Raw genomic sequence first — 25,134 nt, forward strand, 5'->3', positions numbered from 1 at the left:
CCACGTCCGCGGGGCCCGGGCGGGGCGGGAGGAGGAGGAGGAGGAGGAGGAGGAGGAGGAGGAGGAGGAGGAGAGGACGGAGCGTGTCCGCCTGGCCGTGCCCGTCACCGCCGCTTCCTGCCCGGCCCCGCTCGGCGCTCGGCTGCGCGGCCTGGCGGGGCAGGCGGGGCAGGGGAGCGGCACCGCCCCGCGGATCGAACCGCCCGGGGCATCAGCGCTCGATTGATCGGCCTGAGCGGTCCCGCCGGGACCTGAGGGGAAGGGGGGGGGGGGGGGGGGGGGGGGGGGGGGGGGGGGGGGGGGGGGGGGGGGGGGGGGGGGGGGGGGGGGGGGGGGGGGGGGGGGGGGGGGGGGGGGGGGGGGGGGGGAAGTCCCGTTCTGAGGGGAAAAGCGGGGATTGGGAAGGACTGGGGTGTGTAGGGGGGTCAGAAGATTATAGGAGGGTCTCAGGGTCTATAATGGGACCAGGAACGTGTATGGACGTCTCGGGGTCTCTAGTGGGATCAGGGGGATGGGAGGGTCTCAGGGTCTGTAGCAGGATCAGGGGCGGTGTGTGGGAGGGACTTTTGGACCTGTAGTGGTCTCAGGTGTGTGAGGGCAGCTGGGCCTCCTGTAGTAGCCTCAGGTATGTGTGGATGAGGCTGTGGAGGTCATAGTGGTCTCAGGTGTGTGTGAGGGGTATCAGGGTCTGAAATGGTCTCAGGTGTGTGTGGGGATGCCAGGGTTTATAGGAGTCTCAGGTGTGTGTATGGGGGTGTCAGGGTCTATAGGAGTCTCAGGTGTGTGTATGGGGGTGTCAGGGTTTATAGGAGTCTCAGGTGTGTGTATGGGGGTGTCAGGGTTTATAGGAGTCTCAGGTGTGTGTATGGGGGTGTCAGGGTCTATAGAGGTGTCAGGTTTGTGTGGGTGGGTTGTCAGGATCTGTAGTGGGCTCAGGTGTATGAGGGGGGCAGTGTTTCAGCAGGGTAAAAATGCTGCTCTGAGTCTCTCAACACCTGCTGCAGGTGTTGGGGAGCCAGGACAAGGAGCATGTGTCCTGTGGCAGATCCCAGCAGGAAGAGGCTCCTGGTAACTAAAAAGAATCAGGTGGGACTTTGCAGCAGTCAAAGGCACAAAGGAGAAGGGACTGCAACAGGGATGGAGAGCTCTGGATTAGGAATTGCTTGGAGTAGAGGCAGGGAAAGGTGAGTTTATGCTGTTTCTGCCACACTTTGTGGTTACCCCTTAGTCCCAGCTTCTGAACCTAGAGACACTTTCCTTTGTTGTTATAGAGGTTTATTTGACGGGGGGGTAATTCTTTTTCTAAATAAAACTGACAGCTGTTTCCCTCTTGGGCTGCTAGAACCGTCCTCACAGATCCCTGTGAAACCAGAAGTACAGAAACCTGAGAGCCCCAAGTACCGGGTGAGGGGTGTTGGTGTGTCCTGTGCCTCAAAGGCCAAGGTACAGTATCGGCTTTTCTCGTTGCAGTGGTGCAATTCACACAATAAATGAGTTTCCTGTTTATAAAGCTCAGGTTATAACCTTTCTTTCCTTCTGTTTCTTGAAAACAGAAAGGAGAGCACAGCGAGCATGACTCGTGTGTCAGATACTCTGAAAAGCTGGTGCTGACCAGGCAGGAGGCAGAAATCTCTGCTCAAAGTGAGTGTGTATAAAACACTGAATGAGTTGTGATGAGAACAACAGCTCTGATGGAGGCACGAGCCAAGAACAACAGCTTGACAGGCAATTTTACACTTTCCCTGACAGCTCCTTGGGGCGTAGACAGTTAAGTTTCTGCGTTTGTAAGGGAAACATGGCATTCCTTACAGCTGAGCCTCCTCCCTCGGGTTCCCACTGAATGCCTGAGAGATGACAGCAGAGGGTGTCTCCAGAAGGCTCCTATTAAACAGGAGGAATTAGCACGGAGGGAGCAACTTCGAGATCCCAGTTTTGACCACAGAGCGAGCTAAAAAGCGTTGCATCAGCAGCTGTGTGCAGCCAGTGGGAAGGAAACTGCACACAGCTCCTGGGCAGGGGGCTCCCGTGCCCTCCTGGCGGTACCTGCGCCCTCCCGGTGGGTGAAGGGCTGGGCTGGGAGGGTCAATCGGCTCCAAACCGAAAGTGCTGAGGCAGTGCGAGTCAGGGCAGATTCACCTTGGGAGGGCAGCCGTGGTTCAGGCACACTTACAACCAGTCGGGTATCCCCAGCACCACGACCCAGGCGGGCAGGGGAGCGGGTGAGCCGAGTATGTGGACAGATGGAACAGATACAGACAGGAAATTGGGAAGAAATGGGGGGGGAAAACAGTGTTTTTAAAGCTCTAAGGGGGCTCTAGTTAGTTCTGAGAAAGGGGTTGAGTCGTGCAGTCTCGTTTCTATTTTTAGCTCTGTGACTGTATGACTTTAGGAAGCGACTTGAGCACTTCAAGCCAGGTGTGAGTGGGGAGAGGACAAAAACCCGTGGGCACCAGGCAGCTCATGCGATGTGGCAGCTGCCGCCACACCCTTTCCTGTTCGCCCCGTGGCCGCGGGCAGCCCTGCCAGCCGCGCTGCCTGAGTGAGGAGAGAGGGGAAAAGGAGTGCTTTCCAAGACGCTGATAACCCCCAGCACCCGGCATTCCTTGGAGAAGGTGAGCCAGTGAGCAGCTCTGGTGGTGTGTCTCCCCGGGGACAAGTCAAGTGCTCCCGAAAACCTTGGTTGCTGCTCCGAGGTAGTGCTGACTTTTGGCCGTGCCTTAGCCTGGCTCCTGTTACAGGCAGTGTTGACTTATGGAAAAAGGCACCGGGCATACTTGGCATGGGTGTTCCGAGTTAAAAATTGTCAGTCTGGGCAAACAGACCTTTGGGGTGAACTGCAGGAGAGCCAAGTGCCTGCAATGCGTTATTGCAGCTCTTGTCAGAACACCAGAGCGTGACCTGGTGCTGCTCCGGGTGCCGAGCGCCCGGCTCGGCGGGTTTTGGAGAAGTGCTGCGGGTTTGGGAGCTCAGTCCTTTAGACCAAACCCATTTCCTTCCCCTCGGTGAGGTGAGGTGTTTAGTAGTGAGTCAATAAGCTCTGCATGTGAGGAATGCACCTCGCAGCTGAAGGTGAGCCATTAGTGTGGCTGTGCTGGAGGCAAGGAGATTAATTAGTCCTTCCCTTAGACTTAAGAGCTGCAGAAATAAGATAGGTGAGATATTTGGCCTGGAATATCCATGTGAGGCATTTTCAGATGGAGTGAGATGCTTTTAATTGTTCCCTCGTGTGAATCTCAGCAGAGGATCTGTGTCTTGGTCCTTAATTCTGTAGCAGTGTCTAATCAGGATAACCTGTGCTGTAATGCAGTTGTGGGGCATTCCTGATGGATTTGGGCACGTGTTCTAGAAGCTGCTGTTTACTGGCAGGAAGGAACTGGTTCACCTGGGTGAAGGTGAGATCACAGTCCTGTGGTGGGGCTTTGCTGTGAGTATGGAGGAAGAGGGAAGCAATTTCTGTATTAAACTATAATAAAGTTCAGGTGAGTACAAAATGTCCTCAGAAGTCTGTTCTTAGCGCGGCAAGGTCCTGCCTGGTGAGGAGCAGCTCTGCTCTTTGTCTATCACGGGATCACAGGCTGGGTCAGGTTGGAAGGGACCACAGTGTGTCATCTAATCCAAGCTCCCTGCTCAGGCAGGGTCATCCCAGAGCACATGGCACAGGATTGTGTCCAGATGGCTGGAATATCTCTGGTATGGGAGACTCCACACCCTATCTGGGCAACCTGTTCCTGTGCTCAATCACTCCCACAGTGCAGAAGTTCTTCCTTGTGTTCAGGTGCAACTTCCTGGGCATCAGCTCCTGCCCATTTCTCTTCTCCCATTGGTGCTTCCCGCCCCTCCCCAGCAGAGCCTGGTCCATCATCCTCTGATCCCTCCCTGCAGACACTGGCAGATCCCCTCTCAATTGTCTCTTCTCGGGACTGAGCAGGCCCAGCTCACAGAATCATCAAGGTTAGAAGAGACCTTTAAGATCATCAAGTCCAACCGTTCACCCGAAACCACCACAATCATATCACCCAGCGCCAGGCCCCGATGCCTCTTGAGCACCTCCAGGGATGGTGACTCAGCCACCTCCCTCGGCAACCTATTCCAATGCCTAACCACCCTAAGAATGAAATTCTTCTTTTTCTAATATCTAACCTAAATCTCCCTTGTCTTAGATTAAGGCCATTTCTTCTGGTCCTCTCACTGCAGGCACGATAGAACACACTGTGCCCCGCCTCACTACAGCCTCCTTTCAGGCAGTTGTAGAGACCCACGACAGCTCCCTCAGCCTCTCCTCCGAACAGAGATGCTCCAGTCCCTCCATCAACTTTCACCCTCCACCGGGCTCGCTCCAGGACCTCCATCCGTGTGTTTCGCCCCGAAGAGCCCAGAATTCTGCACCACAGGCGGCCAAAAAGGGAGACGAACCATGACCAGCAGAGAAGTAAATCCCTCACCCCACCGCGGTGCGGGCGGGCCGGGGCCTCGAACCCGCGTCCCTGGCTCCGTCCCGGGCGGGGGCGCGGCGGCCCCGGCGCCGCCCGGAAGCGGAAGCGGCGCGGCCGCGGTTCCCGGCGCGGTTGCCGAGCGGCGGCCGCCCCGTCCCGGCCGCTCCCGCAGCCCCCGCGGCCATGAGCGCGGCCGGGATCGTGTCCGCGCCCCCCGCCGCCCCGCCGGGGCCGCCCGCCCCCGCCATGGCCCCCGCGCCCGAGTACTACGAGGAGGAGGAGCTGGAGAGCGCCGAGGAGGAGGACGGCGAGCGCAGCGCCCGGGCCCGCGACTCCGATGAGGGTGGGCGCGGGTTTGGTGCCCTGGGACGGTGTGGGAGGGGGTGGGATGGAGAAGGGGACATACCCAGGCTGGGAGGATGCGGGAGGGTCGGGTGGTTGAAGGCTCTGGAGCGGCGAGAACGCCCGAGGAAAACAAGCAGCTGTCGGGTTCTAGGAGCTCCCTGTGGAAGCTGCAAGACAGCCAAGTCCGTGGGGATGGTGGAGGAGAGGAGCCCACGGAGCGGTGGAGCTGTGGTTTTCTGAGTGAGGAGGAGGAGGGAGACGGGAGAGCGCTGAGCAGGGGGGATTGAGTGGGCCAGCAAGGGGAAAACTGGAGAAATCCAGTGTTAATTGAGTGGGATAGGAGGGTGAAAGTAGTTGATAAATGCAGGGTATTGATGGATGGGGCAGCAAGGGGAAAATGGTGGAGAAATCCCATGTACTGGTTCTGTTTCTGTGGTGTGAGTGGGGAAGGAGGCAGCTAAGGGAGGAGAAAGTGTGGACAGCAGAGAGGGAGTGTGGGAGGATGTGAGAGGGAAGAGGGCTTTGTAGAGCAGAAGAAGAACTGAAGCAAAACACAAGGTAACCAGGTGTGTAGAGTGCATAAAATAACAAGTAAGGGGGATGGAGGAAGACCCTTGGACAGTGCCTGTTGCTGTCAGCAGAGCCCTCTATCACCTCTGGTGTGGTCATGGATGGGGGACGTTAAAGATCCTGACAGTGTTTGGGTCAGTCAGGGCTCTCCAAGGCTACACACAACTAAATTGGGTATGGAATTCCTTTATGGTGACCCAGACATGTTAAGTAATTTTTTTGCTGTTAAAACTTTTTGTTTTATCTTTGTTGCGAGCTTCAACTGTTGGTAGGTTTAGAAAAAAATCTGAGAAAGGTTTGACTTAAGGGGCTGGCCCCCCTTTCCTGTGTAGGGAATGTAGGTGGGATTGAGTTCCACAGCTGTACCCTGTAAAGCCTGGAGACACTGGCCTCTCCTCGGGGAGGAAAACTAAGGGATTCTTGGCTACCCATGTGTTATAAATAGAAGCCTGAAAAGGCTTAGCAGGAAACTAGCAGTCCCACAGTGGTTTAATTTCTTTTTGTTACCTGTTTATAAAGTGGAGCTGTTTTTGTGGCAGTGTTGGTGCTTGTTGTTAAGCATTGAAGTGCTTCTGAGTGATGTGTAGCTGAGAAGTTCAGGTCACAGTGAGTAACTGTTCTCTTCAGTGAGACCTTTGTGATCAACCTGAGCAGCTCTGAGTGGGTGGAACTGCAGTGACAAGTTTGTGAAAGGTCTTACAGAGTCTTTCCTGCTCACCTGTGTATGTGTGAGCATTAATGTGGAGCCTGTTGTCTTAAATGGGAAGAAATTCCCAGGCTCTCTGAAGCTGGTGTTGTTTAGACTCAAGGTAAAGCTTCACTGCAAAACTCCCAGTTGCAGGAAGGAGGTGAGAGGGTTTATTCCACTCCTGAATTCTCTGCAGAGGCCCCTCAGGTTGTGTCTTTGAGGTTAGATTGCTTGAGGTTTGCGGATTGTTTTTTTGTTTGCTTATTTCTGTGCTTCTAAATAATTTTTTTTAATCTTTAATTTTAACAAGTTGTTTTTAACCTCATTTAGACACTGAGGATGCCAGTGAAACCGACCTGGCCAAGCACGACGAGGAGGACTTTGTAGAAATGAAAGAACAGTAAGTAACCCATGCTAATCAAAAGTAAGGTAATATTCTGTTTATCTGTGGGTTTGGGGATGTTACTTTGACAAAACTGCAGAGTTTTGAACCAAGATTGGGGGTTTTTAAATGGAATAGCTCATAAGACCACATACATGTATTTCTGCTCTTCTCAGTTACTTTCTCTGGTCTATATATATATATTCAAGGAATTAAGTGCTGCTGCTGTTTTGGCTCAAGGAATAGTTATGAGTTTTGAATTTTGCTGCAAATGGCTCCTGCTGCTTTAAATGAAACAAAGGATCTGCTTTATGTAAGCTAAGGAAAAGCAAGATGCCTGTCAAAATCCCTTAAACAAAGGAATGCTAGTCCTGGCCCAGAAATGGGTTTTTTGGAGACTGGAGGTAGTTTCCTGTGATGTTTAGAACTATTTACAGTATTTTGAGTTCTTGCTTACTGGCAGTGACGTGTTTTTATGAGGGTCAGGAAGGCTTGGCCTATGTTAAACCACAGATAGGTGGTAAAGGAAATGTAGGTTTGCAGCAGAACCAGGAATAGACTTTGGGTTTTTTAATAATGTCAAGATCTATGTGAGGAGATGCCTTGTGTTACATGTAGGGAGCTAATGCACAAATAGTAAGACTTGGCAAAGTGGCAGAGTGTTTGTGGATCTAAATGTCACTTTAGATATTAACATTAATAAATATTTATTGTGAATTGTTCCCGAAATATTTTTTTGGGTGCACTGTAAAACCAATGTGGTGGCAGAGGGGTTTTTTTAGGCAGAACAAAAACCTTTCATTTGGATAAAATTCTTTTAATTCATCATTCATTTCTCTCCTGAAGTTCTGAAAAGTTTTTAATTCTGTGTCAACATGTTGTAACCTGAAGAGAGTGTGGAATAAACTCTGTATGCTTGGCTTTAAAAGCAAAGTTTCATGCTGACTGTCTTTGCAGGATGTATCAGGACAAACTGGCATCTCTGAAGAGGCAGTTACAGCAATTGCAGGAAGGTAAGCTTTGAAGGGGGACTTATTTATATTCCTAGAAAATTTTGAGCACTTTTCAAATGTCATGGAAGGATGGGGGTATTGAAAGATGTAAGCTGCATCCTTCACTGCATGTTGGCTCTCAGCTGTGCTGCTGAGTGAAAAATGTCAGCCTCTTCCATCCTTTTTCCCTCTAGACACTTGTGGTTAATCCTCTGTGTGCTGAAGCGTTTCTTAAAAGGAGTAATCCACTTTCAGAAGAAGCAGGGAATATGCTTTTCTAAATGAAAAAGCTAGAACTTTAATTTTCTGATCTCAGATATTAGTGTTTGTTCTTCAAGTGGTGTGTGGCTCCTTGAGAAAATTTAATGTTTGGGGGAAAAAAGATCAGTGGGAATCTAGAGTTTATTTGCACTCCAGGTACTCTTCAGGAATACCAGAAAAGAATGAAGAAGTTGGACCAGCAGTACAAAGAAAGGATACGAAATGCAGGTAAGTGGAGTTTCTCTGTAAGACACTGCATCCAACTTAAATTTATGTTATTTAAAACACCTGAAGAAAAAAAGTAGTAATTCTGTGCTCCACCAAGTATAACAAGATCTATCTTGAATATTTTTTTCCCCCTCATTAGCATTGTTTTCTGACTGATACTAAACACTTATAAATAGTTTTAGTCTTCACTGGTGTGAAACAGCACAAGTAAAAACCGTTATTTAAATTTTATCTGCCTAACCCACAGCCTTCTACTTTTCCTTGTTGTTTTGTGCCAGTTGTTGAGGGTTGGGTGCACTGCTCCCTTCAATATGCAGGACTGGAATTTAGGAGCAAGTGCTTTCCCAGTGACCTTTCTCATGCCCCAGAACAATGAATACAGAGGGTTTGCTGCTGGAACTGGCATAGCTGGGATATGGAATGGGCTGCCTGTACTTTGTGTTCTACTCTGTTCCAGGAGCAAAGGCCCAAGTTCATTTTTACAGTGCCCAGCTCTCACCCTTCTGGGTGGCCTTTATTGTGTTACTGCAGAGGAATGGCTTGGAAATCAGGTCCCTTTCCTTGCCCTCCCTCTTTCCTATTCTCTCCCTAATAGGTTCTTATCTTGGATGCTGAAGCAGGGCCTTTTATAGAAGCCATTAGGTGGGAATGGGAATTGTAGCTGTCCCTCCTTTAGAGAAGTTGGATGAATCCTGCAATGCCTGGGCTGGTAATCTGGGAAATGCAGCAGAGAGGCAGTGGCAGTTGTATGATGGCCAACATGCTCTGACCTTTGGATAGTGGGAATTCTGTCTTTCTAAAAGTGCTTGGGGTGATAAAGGATTTTCTTGAGTGATTGAAGTGATTTGAACTGCTTCTTGTTCATGGGAATTTGTGCTCTGAGATGAATTTCATGTGCACTAGAGCTGCATCCTGGGAATACTGGGCTGTTTTGATAAAATTAGGACTAAGTGCAAGCTGGCATTTCTGGCTGCCAAGGCCAGTGCTGCAGCAGCCTCTTTCTTCCACAGGAGGGCAGGTGGTGATAACTTTCAGTTTTGTGATTAAAAAAATCCAACTGCTTCCATGCTCAACGGGTAGAGCTCTTTGCACGCAAAAGGGTTGATTTTTATAGGGTCATTATTGTCTTTGGTATTTATTTTACTGATTTTTTTTTTTTAATCATGTTTAAGAAAGCCCAGCAGTACACTGTTGCTACTACAGTCTTCTCCAAAACATATTTGAAGCTTGTGATCTTTACAGGAGTTTTTACTGTTTCAGGTATTACCAAAGCTTAATGTGCTTTGAAATACAGTGACTTGAAGGCTGATCAGGTGCCTTAGTTTGTTTTTGTTGCCACTCTCTTGAGTAAAAAGTGTTTTGGCCATTATGTCCTTTAGGAAATGCAAGAAGGCTCCCACCCTGCTTAATTTCAAGTTGTTAGAGGTAGCACAAACATCAGGAGCAGGGCTATTTCACACCCTCAGATCCCCTCACCTCATCCATAGGTCTGATTGAACTAATCATTGCCATGTGTTGGCACTAAACCTTCAGTGCCACACAACAATTCCCTTGTTTTCTCAGGCATGAACAGCCTGAAATCACCCCTGTGAGTTGAGTAGATCAGTCTTCTGACAGCTGCAGAATTATTTCTGAACCAGTCTCTGCTGAGATACATGAAGTTGGCTTAAACTGTGAATATTTAGTTGCATGTTTCAAGCTCCTCTCTGGGAAGTTTTTATCTAGTCTTAATTGATTGTAATTTAATAGGGAGAAAGATGGACTACCTGCTTAGTACTGCTGAGATGAGTAGCCAAAGTGAATATTATGGGATACTGCTGGGCAAGCTTTTCAGTTTGCTGGCAGTCTGTAAATAACTTGCATTGACAGTGTATTTTTGTGAATTTTTTTCATGGTTACTTTATTTTCAGCATAAAACTGAAAAGTGAGAGTAGAGGTGGGATGAGTACACACACTGTTTGTTCACTGCCTGTCTTGCCTGCAATATTCAATGGCTTAAAATGTTAAGGAGGTAATTTTGTGCATCTTTGAAGATAATAAAGTAAGTCTTTCTTGCATTTCAGAACTGTTCCTGCAGCTGGAAGTAAGTCCTCTTCTTATTTATTCGTATATATATAGGTGGTAGAGGTGTAAACCTTGTTCCATCAACCAGTACTTTGGGCTTGTTTTCCCAGGAGACTTAAAGAAATTTTCCTCCTCTATCTGGCTTTGTTACTCTTGAGTTGTAGTACAGCCCACTGCTGGTATTACTTGAAGTAATTTCTGCACTTTGTTGTTAAAATAGAATTAAATATTTGCTCTTGGGCTGTTGTAACTGGCTGTGTATTGGGTTACCTGAAAAAGGTTGTTTAAGGCAATAAATGATAGTCCTGTTTATTATTCTGAGGAGATACGTTATGCAACATTAAAATGCCTTTTTAAAAATAATTAACTCTTCAGCCAATATAATGGTACTAAGTCATATTTAGATGGTTTTCTGTTGATGATAATATTGATAATCTTTAGAACTGCAGTTTTGAACTGAAAAGCTGATCAATACAGCCTTTGAAAAGCTGCTGTGATATCATTAACTGGAGTCATTGGTCCCTTAATTAACCTTCTTGCTCTTTTGGTTTGCATTAGACAGATCAGGTGGAAAAAAATTACGTGAAGGAAAAGAAGGCAGCAGCAAAGGAGTTCGAAGATAAGAAAATTGAGCTTAAGGAAAATCTGATTGCGGAGTTGGAAGAGAAGAAGAAGATGATTGAGAATGAAAAGCTAACCATGGAATTAACAGGGGGTAAGAAGAAGATAAGCAGCTGTCATTTATCCACTCTGCTGCTGCTTAGGAAAAAAAGCCATAAAGGTGGCAATGCTGGTTTACACAGACAACGTGGGGGAAATGCCAAGAGGGGTAGAACACAAATGGATGGTCTTTTACTGGAGAAAGCAGTTCCTAATAAAATTCAGTGACCTGAATTGCTGACAGGTGAATCAAACAGTGCCAGTCGAGCAGCAGAGTGGATGATGGGCTTTCTTATACATTGGGAAATGGGCTGCTTTAGTTCCTGTGATCTGGCAATAAAACTATTGAGATATGTCACACTGTTGAACTAACCAGTGATGCCAGCTTGTAAACTGTGTCCTTCCTACAGTCGTAGGTGGTCAAGTAGTTGAAGAAAGGCAGACAATAAAGGTTGGAATATTCTACTTTAAGCCAGAAAAATAGATCTGTGAACTGCTTTTGTGTCTAGACTCTGGAAAATTTACATTAAATGGGCAGATTTCTTTGAGAGCAGTTGATGCCTTTGCTGCCTTGGCAGTGCTCACTGTAGTAATTGACACAGTGGAGCTAATTTGAGGGGTAATTAACCTCCTGCAGAATTGCCCTGCTGTGATACTGAACCAGAAGTCTGATTTGTTTCTCATTTTGAGAGCAGCTCCCTCACTTCTCGGATAGATAGTGTTAATTTTGTTGCTGAGATATGTCCACAAGTTACACCCTTCATATCTTTCTTGCAGATGTTATATAAGCTAATAATATAATTAGTGCTCAGAAGTGAGAATTAGTCCTTGTTAGGGCATCTCCAAGAGTTCTCTTGGCTTGGTACAAACTGTTGATGAGGGCTGATGTGGTCTGGAATTCAGCTTGAGTTATGCTGTTCCCCTGATACCTTTTTTTTTAATTATGAAGTCTGGTCTCATGGTCATCCCTGTTCTCCCTTGAGATGAGGAGACAAAGAATTTGGTGTATTTTGCACATGCAGAGCTGCTCAAGGTTTCAGCATCTAGAGGGAGCCAAAAGGGCTTTCCAGATGGAAGTGCTACCCAGGATGTGATTCAGGGGTACCTGAAGATGAGCAAATAAATCTCAGCACGTACAAAAAGAGGGGAAGTGATGTGTTTGGCATTTAAGATGTTTAAGATCTCTCTCTCAGTTCAACATAACTTCATAAATTAAGGAATGAGTTCTGAGAGTTTTGGTGGAGTTGTTCAGTTAAGGCTCTGGGCAGACACTTGGACAAACTGCCATTTCAGATAATTCCTTGATGAGGAGACTGGGGTTTCAGCTTTAAACAGGCTTTTTCCCTTTTTCCCCAGCGCATATGCTGCAGTTTATTTCCTGTCAATTGCTGCTCTGCATGTTATTAATTAGATTATTTCATTAATAATTTTTAGATAATCTTCATTTGAATACTGTTTGTTTAAAATCACTCCAGCAGAATTGTATCAGTCTTGAGTGCAGTCATTTTCTGTATTCCTTTGACAGAGCTGTTTTTCTTGCTTGAAGACAAGAAAAAGATTAATTGATTTGTAGTAGATGTTTGACACGCTATTAATGATCCAGGTTTTGTTGGTGAAGAGCTCCATGAACTTGGCCTTTTGAATGCTCTGTCCCAAGCAGATAGAATTAGCATTAAAGAAATTTGCCTTGAATCCTTGTAGCATCATTGTGCTGCTTATCTGTACGTGGAGCAGCTGTAAATGACAGCTGTAACTATGGCATTGCAGCAGCCAGTGAACAGTGACCTGATGGCAAAGAGAACTTGTGTTCACTGTCAGCACTTCCAGCTCCAGGTGCTGAAAGCTGTCACAAAAAAAAAAAAAAAAAAAAAAGAAAAAAAATCCAATTTGCTGTGTGAAAGGGGAAAGATTATTTTCCTCGTGCCTTGTGTAGAAAGCTGCTGCTGCTTTCTCCTTTCTCTCTGGTCTTATCAGCTCTTCGACTTCATTACTCTCCAGATTCAATGGAAGTGAAGCCCATTATGACGAGGAAACTGAGGCGGCGACCAAACGATCCAGTTCCCATCCCAGACAAGAGGAGGAAACCTGCCCCTGATATCCTTTCCCAGAGTCACTGCAGGGCTGCTGGATTTGAAGCCACTGTGCCACCTGCACCTTTGCGTTGTGCAGGGAAGAAAATGAAATTAAACACTAGGATCAGATTTTAACCTAGGAAATAATGGAAGCACAATCGTCACGTATAATGTGTGATAAACCAACATAGCAGTCATATAATATTTTATACACACATATATATATATAAAAAACAGTGTTTGGAGATCCCTTGGTATCCTAATTGAAACCTTACAGTGTCGTGAGATAACTTTATATTTGTCAGTGAGAATAGTTTGAATTCTACAGGCAGTTCTTTTTTTACAAAGGAAAAACTTTAAAAGAGCGTTATATTTATATGCTGAGATAATTGATTCCATAGATAGTAAATGGATTTTTACATGAGCCAAAGCTTTTCTCATTTCAAGATGTGACAAAGCATTCACCAGAAAGATCATATTTGTCATATCAAACTACTTTTTCCATTTCTGATAAAGGCTTCAGATCCCTAATCCAGCAAATGCATGGCAAAAGCAAGGAGTGGTAGATTTGTTCTTTTGAATAAAAAAAGATGAAAATCCATCCTGTTTTTATGTATCACAAGAGAGAGAAACAGCTATATATGTATTCCTTCTGTTCTGCCTTGTTGCATGTCTCAGAATTGAAATGTTCCTTGGCTTCTGGAAATACACTTTTAGCTCCTCTGTGATGACAGGCAGTTTTCCTATTTGTGTATTAAATTCACCTGGAAAGGAAGGCAAGGATATTTGCTTTGCAGAGGCTTCTTATTAGATTCTAAAGTTGTATGTCTTAGATTAAAAAAAACTTATCTTAGTGACTGGCATTTTCTGAAGGCAGTATCAAACCTTGAACTCCTGGAGTTCATGCAGGATGGTCACAAGCACCTCCAGTTTTAATTAACCTTTTTCTGGTTGGAAATTCTGTTCACTCTGTCAGGGAAAATATGATCATTTATTAGTGCCCCTATCTCATCCAAAATAAATGAGTTTCATAGTGAACATGACCTGCTAATTGAGTGTGATACAGCAGCCAGTATGAAACCCTCTCTGCCTACCCACACTGAGGGGAGATTAAAGTCCATCAGAACCAAAATCCTGAAAATGCAGCCTAGGAGTTGTTTACTTTAGTTTAATACTTTGAATACTTTTGACTAAGCTGATTTGGAGAAACAAAAGGACAGCAAAGCTCTAATAAGACTATAATAGACTGACTTCTGTGTTCTGGGGTTTTGGGTTGGTTTTCAGGTGCATTACAGGCTTTTATTACTCCTCATCCACACAAGACTGTGTTTTGTACCTCTGGCTTTAATTTTTTAATTTTATTTTGTATGGCTTTCCCCTCTTCTCTCTATCTCTCTACTCCTGCTTACTGAGTTGCAAAATGATGAGTTTTATTTCCCCGGGTTTGGGTGGGGTTTGGTTTCCTTGTACAAAATCTGAAGTGAGTCTGTAGTTCCAGCTCCCACATTCTTCTCTACAGATATACAAGACAAAACCCACTGAAAATGCTGGTGCTTGATGCCCTCATGAATTAAATGTCAGTGCACTAAAGGTTTTTCATTGATGGCTGTGCCTAAATAAGTTAAAGTCATTTTGCACTGTGTTTGCTGCTGAAGATGAGGCTCAGTGGAGATTGGCTTGTATCAATTCCTATGACAAAAAAAAAAAAAGCTCAAGTATGACACTCAGTAAAATCTTATGCAAATTTAGAGAAACCTTTTGGCTTACATTTAGTCAAGTGAAATGTCACTGACCTTTAATTTTTAGCCTTGCTTGTCAAGAGCTTATGGGAACCTTAATTCTGGATACCTCAGCTAAATTATTTGTTGACTGATGAGCAAATAATGGAAGACCTGAGAACGCTGAATAAGGTAGGGACTGTTGCTTGACTGCATTTCTTTGTTTTAAAGAGAAAGCCATTGCTTTCCCCTGAAGAGAACAGAGCTCTCTTTAATGTTCCTTTTTGGGGTGTGGGACTATTTCATCCCTGTAGGCTTTCTGAAGTAGCTCAATAAAAGATTTAGCAAGATGATATCTCCTCCCTTTTATTTTAATAGGTTTAATTAACCTAATCAAAATTACTGTCGTCTGAAAATGTTACCTTTTGTCTGAAGCAAGGGATGAGCTCCTGTTAAGGAGTTTCTTCCTCTGCATGGTTGAACAGATGTCAGTGTGTTTTCCTGGGAGATCACAGGCTGCCTTTGGTGTAGGCTTTAGTGTGAGGTGGGGTTTTTATTAACTTGTTTTTTTCCCAGCTGTCACAGTATCTCAGCAAATTGAATAGGGGGCAGTGTGCATGTTTGTAGTTTTTCTAGTTTTGATCAACCTATTGCTTTCACTAAACACTTGAAGGCTTATCTAGTTTCTTACAGTAGAGGCTGCTCATTAAGACATTTGAGGATGGTAGTGGAACGTGGGTTTTGTGCCAGCTGTTGAGGTGTTTCTGATGATTTATCTGCTGTATTTTGTGAACCCTGAGAAATGTTGGCTCATGTTCAAAAATACGGTGTGTTAGATGGGTTTGGCTCATTTGAGTGAAGTGCCTGAATGCTCTAAAGTTCAGTTTTGTGTCATGATCGTGATTATCTGCACCTTTGGCTGTTTGTAGCACACTGCTCTGGTTATGTGAAAGGCCACTTAACAGTGCATTTAAAACAGAAGCATTCAGAGTATGGAAAGTAAGATATCTGAAATTATTACTGCAGCTTGTAAGGCTCCTGTCAGATCTCTAACACTGCTTTGCTCTCTTCCCATGTAGCTCAAATCACCCAAGAGACCAGGTGAGTTAACAGTTGCATTGGAACTTGCTCACAGCGGTGCTCTTTCTGAGCAGAGAATGATATTGTAGATGCTTGACTGTGTAATTGCTGACTGTGGAATTTGGCTGTATAATTGTTTTGACTGTGTAATTGCTGTTCTTGGTGTGGCTGCTGTGCTGAGCGGGCCCTGTGCGAAGTCTCTTTGTCTGCCCTGACGTTTCTCAGGGATGAAAAGGGAGATGTGCATCTTTGGTGGCTGAAACATGGGACAATCCAACTGTGCAAAGAGGGTTTTTCATTATATTGAGGTGCATCTGGACACCTTGCCTGCTTCTCAGGTCGATGGAGGGATTGAGCACTTACTGTTTTATGCCTCCGGCTCTCTAGATGTGTCTGTACACTTAATTTCAAGACAGAGTGGTAGCAACTTGCCTAAGTAATTCTGACCCTGATTAACTTCTTTAGTAGGGGTTAGAATGAAAATCAAGGACATATTGTCCATCACCTACCTATGAACGTATGTTATTTTTCTGTTAAATCTTCAGTGACTATTATAATTCAAAGCAGAGGTTGAGTTATTCATACCAACATATAATTCTTTTCTGAGGGAAATTGGAGCTTGTAGCTTTCTGGGCTTATTATTTCTGCATATATGACCTTATTAACTGCAGTTTTGCAGTCAGATGTGCTGCTTTGTGATGGACACATGCTGGTTTTTAAATACAGTGTCTCTCCTGTTCTCAGCCTCCCCCTCCTCCCCTGAACACCTCCCAGCTACACCAGCAGAGTCTCCTGCACAGCGGTTTGAAGCCCGGATAGAAGATGGAAAACTCTACTATGATAAGAGATGGTGAGGCCTGGGGGATTTCTGTTTTAATCAGCCTGAGTGCTGTGTAGTGAAGAGGAAAAGGCTGCAGAGAGAGAAATTGCTTTGATCAAAGAATTTGTGGACAAAATGTTTTTTTTTGGGCAGAGTTCGCTGCTTCCCCCAAGGGCTCATCGTTGCAACCAGTAAATCAGACATGACGGTGGAGTGTTAAGACCCCGTAGATTTGAGGGATAACTAGTGGCTCCAATAAAAGGAGACTTGAATCTCTCCCATGGAATCAGTGGTGTCCACTGTGACACTTAGCAAGTTTTTTTTGCAAACCTAATATTAGGTAAGAGAGCCAGCAGCACACAGAGTGGGCTGGAGCTGGGAAGCTGCTCAGCTTGGATACAGACAGTCTGTGATTTTTGGGCACAGCGATGTCAGCAGCACTCACATTCCAGGGGTTCAGCTTTGTGGAACGCAAGCCCAGCGCTCCACAAGGTGGCAGAAGAAACGTCATCCACCAGCTGAGCAGGATGAAAAATGTTTCTAATAAACCCAAATAACCTTTAAAGATCAAACCCACCTGGGAGAGGCAACTTCAGAATTGCTGATTGGATTTAGCTCTGTTGAGTTTTATGGTCGTACAGCTGTACAAGCCTCACAAAACACAAGGAAAATATTAAACTCTGCAGAGAAACCTTAGTAGGTCTTAAACTTAATCCGTGAGACATGCAAACCTGGATGATCAAGGGGGCAATCTCGTCCTCCTTGAGCAGAAAGCAATTTGCTTGGTTGTAACCTGCTTCAGTGTTTCTGGTGGCTCAAAATAACAAGTGATGAGGTTGTAGTTTTACCACAGAAAATGACAGGTGGGAAGCTTGTTTTCCACACAACAGTCATCTTGGAGAGTTGGTCATTGTCCCTTCTGACTGTGATGTTTAATCAAGGGTTCAGTTTGCACAGGCTGAGTCGAAATGACCGTGAGCCATAAAGCAGATATGAACTGAACAGGCTTCACAAATTCATCAGGTTCTTTTTTTTTTTTTTTTTTTTGCTTTCATAGTCACTTTACACACACAGAAAAATGATCTCCAGGATATATTTGGATCAATAAGCTGTTCTTCAGAATTTGTAGTGTGTGGGTTACTGAAAAGTGTTCACTAGTAAAAAAAGAAAAAAAAAAATTGAATCTGCCAGTAAAGCTCCCAACTTCCCACTAAATTTAAGCCTGGAAGAGCTTCAGTGAGCCCAGATCTCTCTGAAGGGTATCTAGTTGGGATGTAAACCTCAAACAAACATTTTCATCTTGCTGAATTCAGTTGTCATGGGGGTCTCACTGTCAGGAATTCCAGCTGTTGCCTTTCCTATCTACCTTGTCCTTAATGCTGTTTTAAGTATTTTACATTTTTTGGCTGTTATAATCCTGCTTAGATTTTTTTTTTTTGGATTTATAGTAATAGAACTTCTGCAAAGTAGCTGGTGTTTTAAAATAATGAAGTAACTCTCGATAGTGGGAGGGTAATTCTTTCTAAGGTGCATTTAGAGTGCTGGCATGTACAGAAATACTAAACCTGACAGCTCAGGAGTGACTTTCTCTGTTTCCTGATGCAGCCGTGCATGACTGTTATCTCCAAACACTGAATGCTTAAGGACCCCCTAAGGTTTTGCAGAGATATTTCACAAATAAGTCTCCAAAGTGGAGAGTTTCAGATGAATGTGGAATTAGATTCAGATTTTTATCCTCAGTCAGTTCGCTCTGTGCTCCCCCATTGAATCCTAAAACACAGTTCACTGTAAAACAACCATCTTTATTTGCTTTTAGCATTGCTGCATTCAATAATGTAGAGGGATTTCCTTCAATCTCCTGATAGAGTTGCAGCTGAAAATCACGGCCCTTCAGCGAAATATTTTATAGCAGGAAGTGGAATTGTTTCTGCTTGTCTCACTTGCCAGCACTGTGGTGCATTTTACCCCCTGCAACAGCAAGAGTTGTTTGGCCCTTTCCCCTCTCTTGAAAGCCAACTTAAACTCCATGGCATTTTTCATCTGGAGTGTTTTCCTCAGTTCTACCCCTCTGTGGATGTATAAACTTGGCACAGGGGTGAGGCACGAACAGGTACCAACCAGGCAGCTGTGCCTTCAGCTGACCTGCCTGTGTGTGCACTGAGCGTGAGGCAGCTGAGACAGTGCTGAGCCAACCTGTTCCCTTGCCTTCCTTATGCACAATTAACAGGCATTTGCTGATGGATGGTAACTCGTGATGTGAAATCCGAGGGCTGAAGCCTGTGCCGTGTGTGGTAACCAAAAATTGAAAGAAACAGCTTTGAGTGGGGAAAAATATTTCATTATCTCTGCAGGCACAGATAACACTTGAGAGGTGTCTTTGCACTGGTATCTTCTGCGCTGATACTGATTGTATCAAGATCATCAATTCTCCTTGCTTAAGCACTCACAGCATGGTAGGACACTGCTGGACTGAGATTTTTGTCTTATCTTAGTGAGGCCTGGGGTTTGTAGTAGCTTATTCAGTTCCTTTGTATCATTTAATGACATCTGGACTTGCTAAACTGCGATTTTTTTTTTGGCTCAAAATCATTGTTGCTGTTGCATTGTCCTGGAACCCACTGACATCCTTTCTGTTAAAATGAAGGAGAAAGAGGAATGGTTGGGCAGAGGTGTCAAAAGGTTGCAGGATTTGGTTTTTTTTTTTATTACCTCACCCAGCCTGTGGGTAGTGAGTACGTTTAGAAGGCTCAAAGCTGACACTCATTTTAGTTACTGGCAAGCAGTGTGAAAATTTTGAGTACATGAGCCAATAGGAAGACATTGTGGAATAAACCATTGGAAGACTTCCATATTTACAGTATGGTTATTTTAGAAATAGCTGTAAAGATTAAATAAATCCGTGCATTTTGCAAATGGTGTTCAGACTGCAGGAGTTGTACTGAGCAGCTACTGAGGGGAGTGGCTGCGTAGTGATTCTGCAGCTTGGATTGCCCAGATAAATATGAAGCACATTGTGATTAGGGTGAAGGTGGAAATATAGATATGCTTTTATGATTGTAAAGGATTTTGTTGCTTGCTTGATTAGGGTTATTTACTTTCAAATCACCTCTGTCAGTGTGATGAGTTCTGCCTACAGAACTCTCCTAGGCAGAATAAACAGAAACTGGGGGAGGTTTGGCTGCAGCACTTAAAGAAAGGTGGGCTGTGAAGGGGGCAAGTCCCTGGAAACAAGTAATTCAGAGTTAGGACTTTCAAAGTCTTTGTTTTGTACACATAGCTTAAAAAAAAAAAGAGGGGGAAATGGGTGTGTCAGAGCCTTTCCTGTGGAAAGACGGACGGACTTCAGACTGACTCTGTCCAAACGTGGAATCCCAGCTTTGTCACCAGTGGTTTCATGTGTTTCCTTTCCCTTTTTTTCTCTGTGCAGGTACCACAAGAGCCAGGCTATTTACCTGGAGTCTAAAGACAACACGAAGATCAGCTGTGTGATCAGCTCTGTGGGAGCCAACGAGGTGGTGGGCTGCTTTTGTTTCTCAGCAGAGGGGGGGAAGGACACGGGTCTAGTGAGGACTAAGAGTGAACCTTTCAGCCAGGATACACATTTGGGGTGTAAAGAAGCTGAATCCAAGATAAAGCCAAGTTGAGAAATCTCTTTCTGAGATGGAAAGACACTCTGTTTTTAAAGAATGATCCTACATTTTACAAGTAGTAGCAGGAAAAATGGGTAGAACTGACACGTTGCGTCTCACTGGCACCACATTCATAAATTCCATTTCCTTTATTTCAAGAACATGCATACAGTTGTTGTCAAGGCAAAATTAAAAGAAATTCCATTGGGAATGCAGAGGAGGATGAGAAAAAACTTTGTCACCAAATTTAGTTGTTGTGAGGGAAGAACATTCTTCCTGCTAACAGAGAAGCTCTCTGGCAGCATCCATCACCTCCTTGGGAGATGGGGCAGGCCAGTCATTTGTCTGAGGCAATTTCCTTGTGCCTGCTGATGAAGCCTTAGAGCAGCAGGTGAAGAGCTCCCTGCCCAAGATTGATGTGAGTCTGGCTGCAGGAGCAGCAGTTGGGCAAAGGGAGCAGTTTATTCTTTGCTTGCAAATTCCAGACACTTCAGGGAAAGAAATAATAGACTTGAGTGCGCTTCTCTTCAATCAGCCAATAAAGGAACTTTAATTTGTTGAGGCAGCTAAGGGAAAATACTTTATTTTCCTCAGAATGAGTTGCATATGGGATATGTTTGTATCACAACTGTTCCCCTGGCAGTAACAGTTGTGTTGCTCAGCAGTTGATAGTTCAGATAAAGTAGTGCTAGTGTGCTAATGGGTGCTAAATGTAGTGCTGCTAACTGGATTAGAGTTATTACTGGTAATTTATAACATTAAAAGGGAATTCTTTGGGAGCATCTTACCTGAAACCATGAGAGAAATGCAATTTATTGATTCCTCCTTGTGAGGGTGGGGAGGCCCTGGCGCAGGTTGCCCAGAGAAGCTGTGGCTGCCCCATCCCTGGAAGTGTCCAAGGCTAAGTTGGATGGGGCTTGGAGCAACCTGGGCTAGTGCTTTTTGACAAAAACCCCTCTTCAGTACCTGCAGGAAAGTGTTATTTTTTTTATTAATTTACTCAGAAATCTCAGATTGTTGAAGTTGAAAAAAGGAAGAAGCTTATTTCAAAAAAGTCAAGGAATAAAAGAAATTCAGAAATGGTTTTGGTTGCTCCCATTTCCCATCTCCTTCAGTTCTTTAGGATTAATAGATGCTCTCCTCTAATGACAAAATATATTGTGTGTCTGAAACATCAATTTTAAGTTCAGAATATATCTTGATGCGTTTATTTTCCTGAGCACTGTGGCAGATTTTAATGTTAAGTAATTGCACTGTTGTGGTCACTTAAACCTGAATTTTAATATTGCTCCAAATGGAACTTAACAAAGCAGTTAATTTTAGCAAAACAAATGTACCATTCCATCATATCATGCTAGAACGTAAAATTGTACATGTTTGTTGTTTTGTGCAGTTGCTCAAAAATTTGTAATTCTTTTGGCAAGGAAAACATGCCAAATTCTTGGTAATGTTGCAGTTGAGAGATGATTCTCAGTGCATGTTGATTTTAATTTCTCTGGGGAAATAACTGAAGTACAAACACAGGCAAATATTAAATTTATTGTATACTGAGGACTCCAGTTAATAAAGTCAGTTTATTATTAAAATAACAGAGATAATAGCTAGCATAACTAAAAAAATAGCTTAGGATAAATCAAAGGCCAACATAACTTTATAATCCTTTGCAGTAGGAAGTACTGGACTTCTATCCTAAAATACTCCAGTACTAAGAGCTGGATAATTCTTACTTCATGCACGTATTTAAATATGTTTAAATGCATTAGAGTGATCTAATGCAGAGGAGATTGCTCAGACTTGATTTTTAAAGTACAGGTTTTTGGATCTAAACGTCTTGAAAGTGATTTAAAAAAATTCCCTGGAGTGGCAGCAGTTTGTCCTTTGGAACACGTTGGGTGTGAATCCTTCCGTGCAGGTGTTGAAAAGAGGGGCCCTTTTGTCTTCAGATACAATTTCTGTAACACATTGTGGGAAATGCCTCACGGAACAGAGTCAGGATAAGCTTTTCATTTGACTAATAGTTACTTGTCTGGGCAAATCCCAGGGTAGGTAATTTTATGATCTGTGGATCTAGGGAGACTTATTCTTGATTAGGCAAAGCTTAATGCCACAGTTCTGCTGTGAACCGGAGCAGAAAGGAACCTGCTTTCCTGATGGTGCTTGGAAAGAGTCATTTTTCTTGAGGACTGTTCTGAGCAGGAAGTTAAGGAGGTAAAGTTAGAAACCTTCTTTCGTGTTCTGCTCAGGTTGCAAATGCCTCATGTGGGGAGGGAGAAAGGATTAACCTGAACGATCTGTGCACCCCAAGCAGCAGGGCAGTAACAGAGGTGTTCGGCTCTGACAATAAGATGTGCGGTTTATTGGTCTGTGTGTTGCTTCCTGTGAGTTCTCCCCTTTTACCCCCAGTTTATCTCCCCGCCCCATTTTTTATATTCTTTCTTTGCTGCAGATCTGGGTGAGGAAAACCAGCGACAGCACAAAGATGAGGATCTACCTGGGGCAGCTGCAGCGAGGTGTGTTTGTGATCCGCCGGCGATCGGCTGCATGAGCGGGAGCTCCTCCCGGGGCCTTTTTTTTGTTTTGTTTTTAACTGATCACCAAACCTCTGCTGGGGGGTGTCGGGCTGCTCACTCTTCCCAGCAGCACAGAACAGTGTCATGACCTCTGATGAGACCGTTTGTGGCTGGCCACATGATCCCCAGTAGTCCTTAAGTCTTTAGTGATGCCCAAGCACTGCCCTGGACTATTTCTGGATCTTTGCATCAAGCTTCTGTATGCTCTGTTTGTATTTGGGGTGACTGTTGAAGAAGACTTTGCATCAGACTTTTGTCATCATCGTTTTGTGGTGCGCAGATGGGACTCGTATGTCAAAAACAATGTCACGTCTCTGTTTGAAGTCAGACCAGTGGAAGAAGCTTTGCTTGTCGAGACCTGAGGTTGGTTGTTCTTTTGGGCCTTGTTTTTCTCTGCAAGGCTCGGGATGCTGGGCCAAAGGAGATGAATCCTGCCAGGTTTCAGCTGCAGCTGAAGAGAAGCCTCCAGAACACCTGGTGCACAACATCAGCTTTATTGGGTGAACTGCTCAAAGACTTGAGTGCTGAGGCTTTTTTTGGACAGTGTGAACAGCTTAGAAACTGCTGAAAATACAGCGATTTTAATGTAGTTAAGCAGTCACGCGTGGTTAGTCAGAAGCTTCCGTTTCTCTTCACATTAAAAAACCCTTCAATGAACAAGCAGAGTATGTCTGTTTGCTGAAATAGATTACCTGGAATAGGTGGATTACTATAAATTAAAGGAATAATTACCTGGAGTTTGCAGATAGCTTGACCATATGAACAGTTGTAGTGACAAAAGATAAACTCCATGTTTTTCACTGATGCTTAGAATAACAGGTTGTGGTGGAATCCTGCTGACAGGAGGTACTGGATCTGTTTTATCTTCCAGAGGAGCCTGGTACAGAGTAGAAAGTGGCATTGCCATGCTCTCCGTCCATAACTGGAACCTTCATTCCCTAAAATGCTTTGCAAAGGATTCCCCTTGAAGGGTTTTTTTAATTACTGGAGACAACACTGGGTTTCTACACTTGCCCTCCTGTGGCACAAGTGAAAATACTCAAATAATGATATTAATGCCAAGATGTTTAAAGATCTGACTCTGGCATTCCTATATTATTCCCAGCCTTTTGCTGATGGCTGGAACCACCAATGCCATGTGTGACTGCATTGGCAGGAGCCACCCAGTGCCCTGGCACTGCTGTCAGATCTCTGCCTTATGTGCAGAACAACTTTGTGCTGCTTTTGATTACTAGTCAAAAAGTTGTAAATTCTGTCTTCATCAATATCTGTCACTTTGAGGCATTTTTTTCTTTGTTTTGTTTTGCTTTTGAGCTGCCTTCTTGTTCAGCATCAGCTGAGCTGGATAAATGGAATACAGGCAAGGCAAGGGAGTTGGAACAACTGTGTCCATTTCTTTCCTGCAGTTGGGTGGCAGTCACACCCCAAGAACTGATGTATGTACGTGGGTCTGGAGTGGAGTGTGATGGCTGAATTCCTGATGTGACAGACACCTTCCTGATTTTTGCAGTTTGGAGTTTTAACTGGATCTGGAGCTTTGGCAAGAAAGGAGAGGATGTTTCCCACCCCTTGACAACGTGCCATCTTTGCTGCAGCTTAGTCAGGCAGAAAGCAGCAGCCTGGATTTTGTCAAGTTAACAGCTTACTTAATATAACTTAACATTCTCTGCACGTGTCACAGGTTTTTAATAAGGTGGTGATGTACCAAACAGGATTTGTCACCGAGTCTTAAAATGAACATCATCGTTCTAATAATAAAAAGTGCTAAGTGAGTAGCAGGATTTATTTCCTGTCTATATCATTTTATCAATATCTGTATTTGGGGAAATAGCTGGGAACTTTGGTTCAGTGTTGGGGAGATACAACCTGCTGACAGCAGCTGATCTCTGCTGCTGTGATGTTCCCTGTTTTGGGGTAACTTTGGGTATTGGTAGGAGTGTGGATGTGCAGCAGCTCCCTTAGAGCCAGGACTGGTGGAGGTGCATGTTGTGAAAATGTAATTAAAACAGCTTCAACACCGCATCTTAATCTGAATCTACAACATGTGCTCACCGTCAGTGGGGACAGAACAGCTGCTCTTCCAAGCAAAAGCCTGTCTTTCCATTGCAGGTGTTGAAAGGGGAGATGGGGGGTGGGACACAAGAATTTGGAGAGTCTTCTGGAAGTGAATACCTGTGGGACTTGCTGAACCACTTCCTTCTCCTGAAAACCCCGTGGACACCCAACTGCTGGGATGCTGCTGTTGCCCCAAGGGTCATCTTGTGGTGTTGATCAAGGAGTGGGAGAAGACGAGGTGAGGAAGAATGAGGACAGTGAGGAGTCAGGGTGGGGTGGAGGGACTGTCAGTGTGTGTTGGGTGGGCTGGGGACAGGGGCTACATAAACTCATGGTGTGAATCAGGGCACTGCTTCCACGTGCAAGTTGGCAAAACTTGATCTCAAACTTGTGCTCCACTCTTTCACATCAATCTTGAATCTCCTTCTGCCAGAATTCCTTGCCCCTGGATCAACCTCTGAACTGTAATTTCTGGTTTTGGCAGCCCTGAGTACGGGCTTGTAGCCCTCTTTGTTCAGATTTAACTGCCTCTCTGAAGGTACTTTGTTTATAGCCTACTTCATCCTT

General features: G+C 44.7%; 1 protein-coding gene and 1 long non-coding RNA gene across 5 annotated transcripts; both read left to right on the forward strand.

Moving 5' to 3' along the window:
• The first annotated feature begins 424 nt into the window (after positions 1-424).
• LOC114056601 lies at positions 425-3,499 on the forward strand. 3 transcript variants are annotated; one of them, XR_003571044.1, is made up of 5 exons: positions 425-665; positions 780-1,184; positions 1,343-1,443; positions 1,558-1,641; positions 1,750-3,499. It is a non-coding gene; the product is annotated as an uncharacterized LOC114056601 (long non-coding RNA). The 3 variants fall into 3 exon arrangements; XR_003571043.1 differs by lacking the exon at positions 425-665 and having other exon boundaries at positions 710-1,184; XR_003571045.1 differs by lacking the exon at positions 425-665 and having other exon boundaries at positions 710-1,184; positions 1,561-1,641.
• A 1,058-nt stretch (positions 3,500-4,557) lies between these two features.
• SUDS3 (SDS3 homolog, SIN3A corepressor complex component) lies at positions 4,558-23,172 on the forward strand. 2 transcript variants are annotated; one of them, XM_027881912.1, is made up of 12 exons: positions 4,558-4,776; positions 6,367-6,436; positions 7,376-7,431; positions 7,828-7,899; positions 9,963-9,982; positions 10,522-10,678; positions 12,622-12,717; positions 14,544-14,605; positions 15,493-15,514; positions 16,238-16,343; positions 19,741-19,828; positions 22,389-23,172. In XM_027881912.1, exons 1-12 carry the CDS (start codon positions 4,617-4,619, stop codon positions 22,485-22,487), a joined length of 1,008 nt encoding a protein of 335 aa, XP_027737713.1. In that variant the 5' UTR covers positions 4,558-4,616; the 3' UTR covers positions 22,488-23,172. The 2 variants fall into 2 exon arrangements, with proteins under 2 accessions (XP_027737713.1, XP_027737714.1); XM_027881913.1 differs by having other exon boundaries at positions 19,741-19,825.
• Positions 23,173-25,134: the final 1,962 nt, after the last annotated feature.

Source organism: Empidonax traillii, unplaced genomic scaffold (genome assembly GCF_003031625.1).
Source record: "Empidonax traillii isolate 1590-97213 ecotype Southwest subspecies unplaced genomic scaffold, ASM303162v1 scaffold99:size1466351, whole genome shotgun sequence".
Taxonomy (NCBI): domain Eukaryota; kingdom Metazoa; phylum Chordata; class Aves; order Passeriformes; family Tyrannidae; genus Empidonax; species Empidonax traillii.

Bases quoted from the DNA above. Each gene is read 5' to 3' on its own strand.
- SUDS3 (XM_027881912.1), top strand. From the start codon at position 4,617: ATGAGCGCGGCCGGGATCGTGTCCGCGCCCCCCGCCGCCCCGCCGGGG. The intron at 6,437-7,375 runs GTAAGTAACCCA...CTGTCTTTGCAG, and splicing joins TTTGTAGAAATGAAAGAACA to GATGTATCAGGACAAACTGG. The intron at 19,829-22,388 runs GTGGGCTGCTTT...TCTTTGCTGCAG, and splicing joins CTGTGGGAGCCAACGAGGTG to ATCTGGGTGAGGAAAACCAG.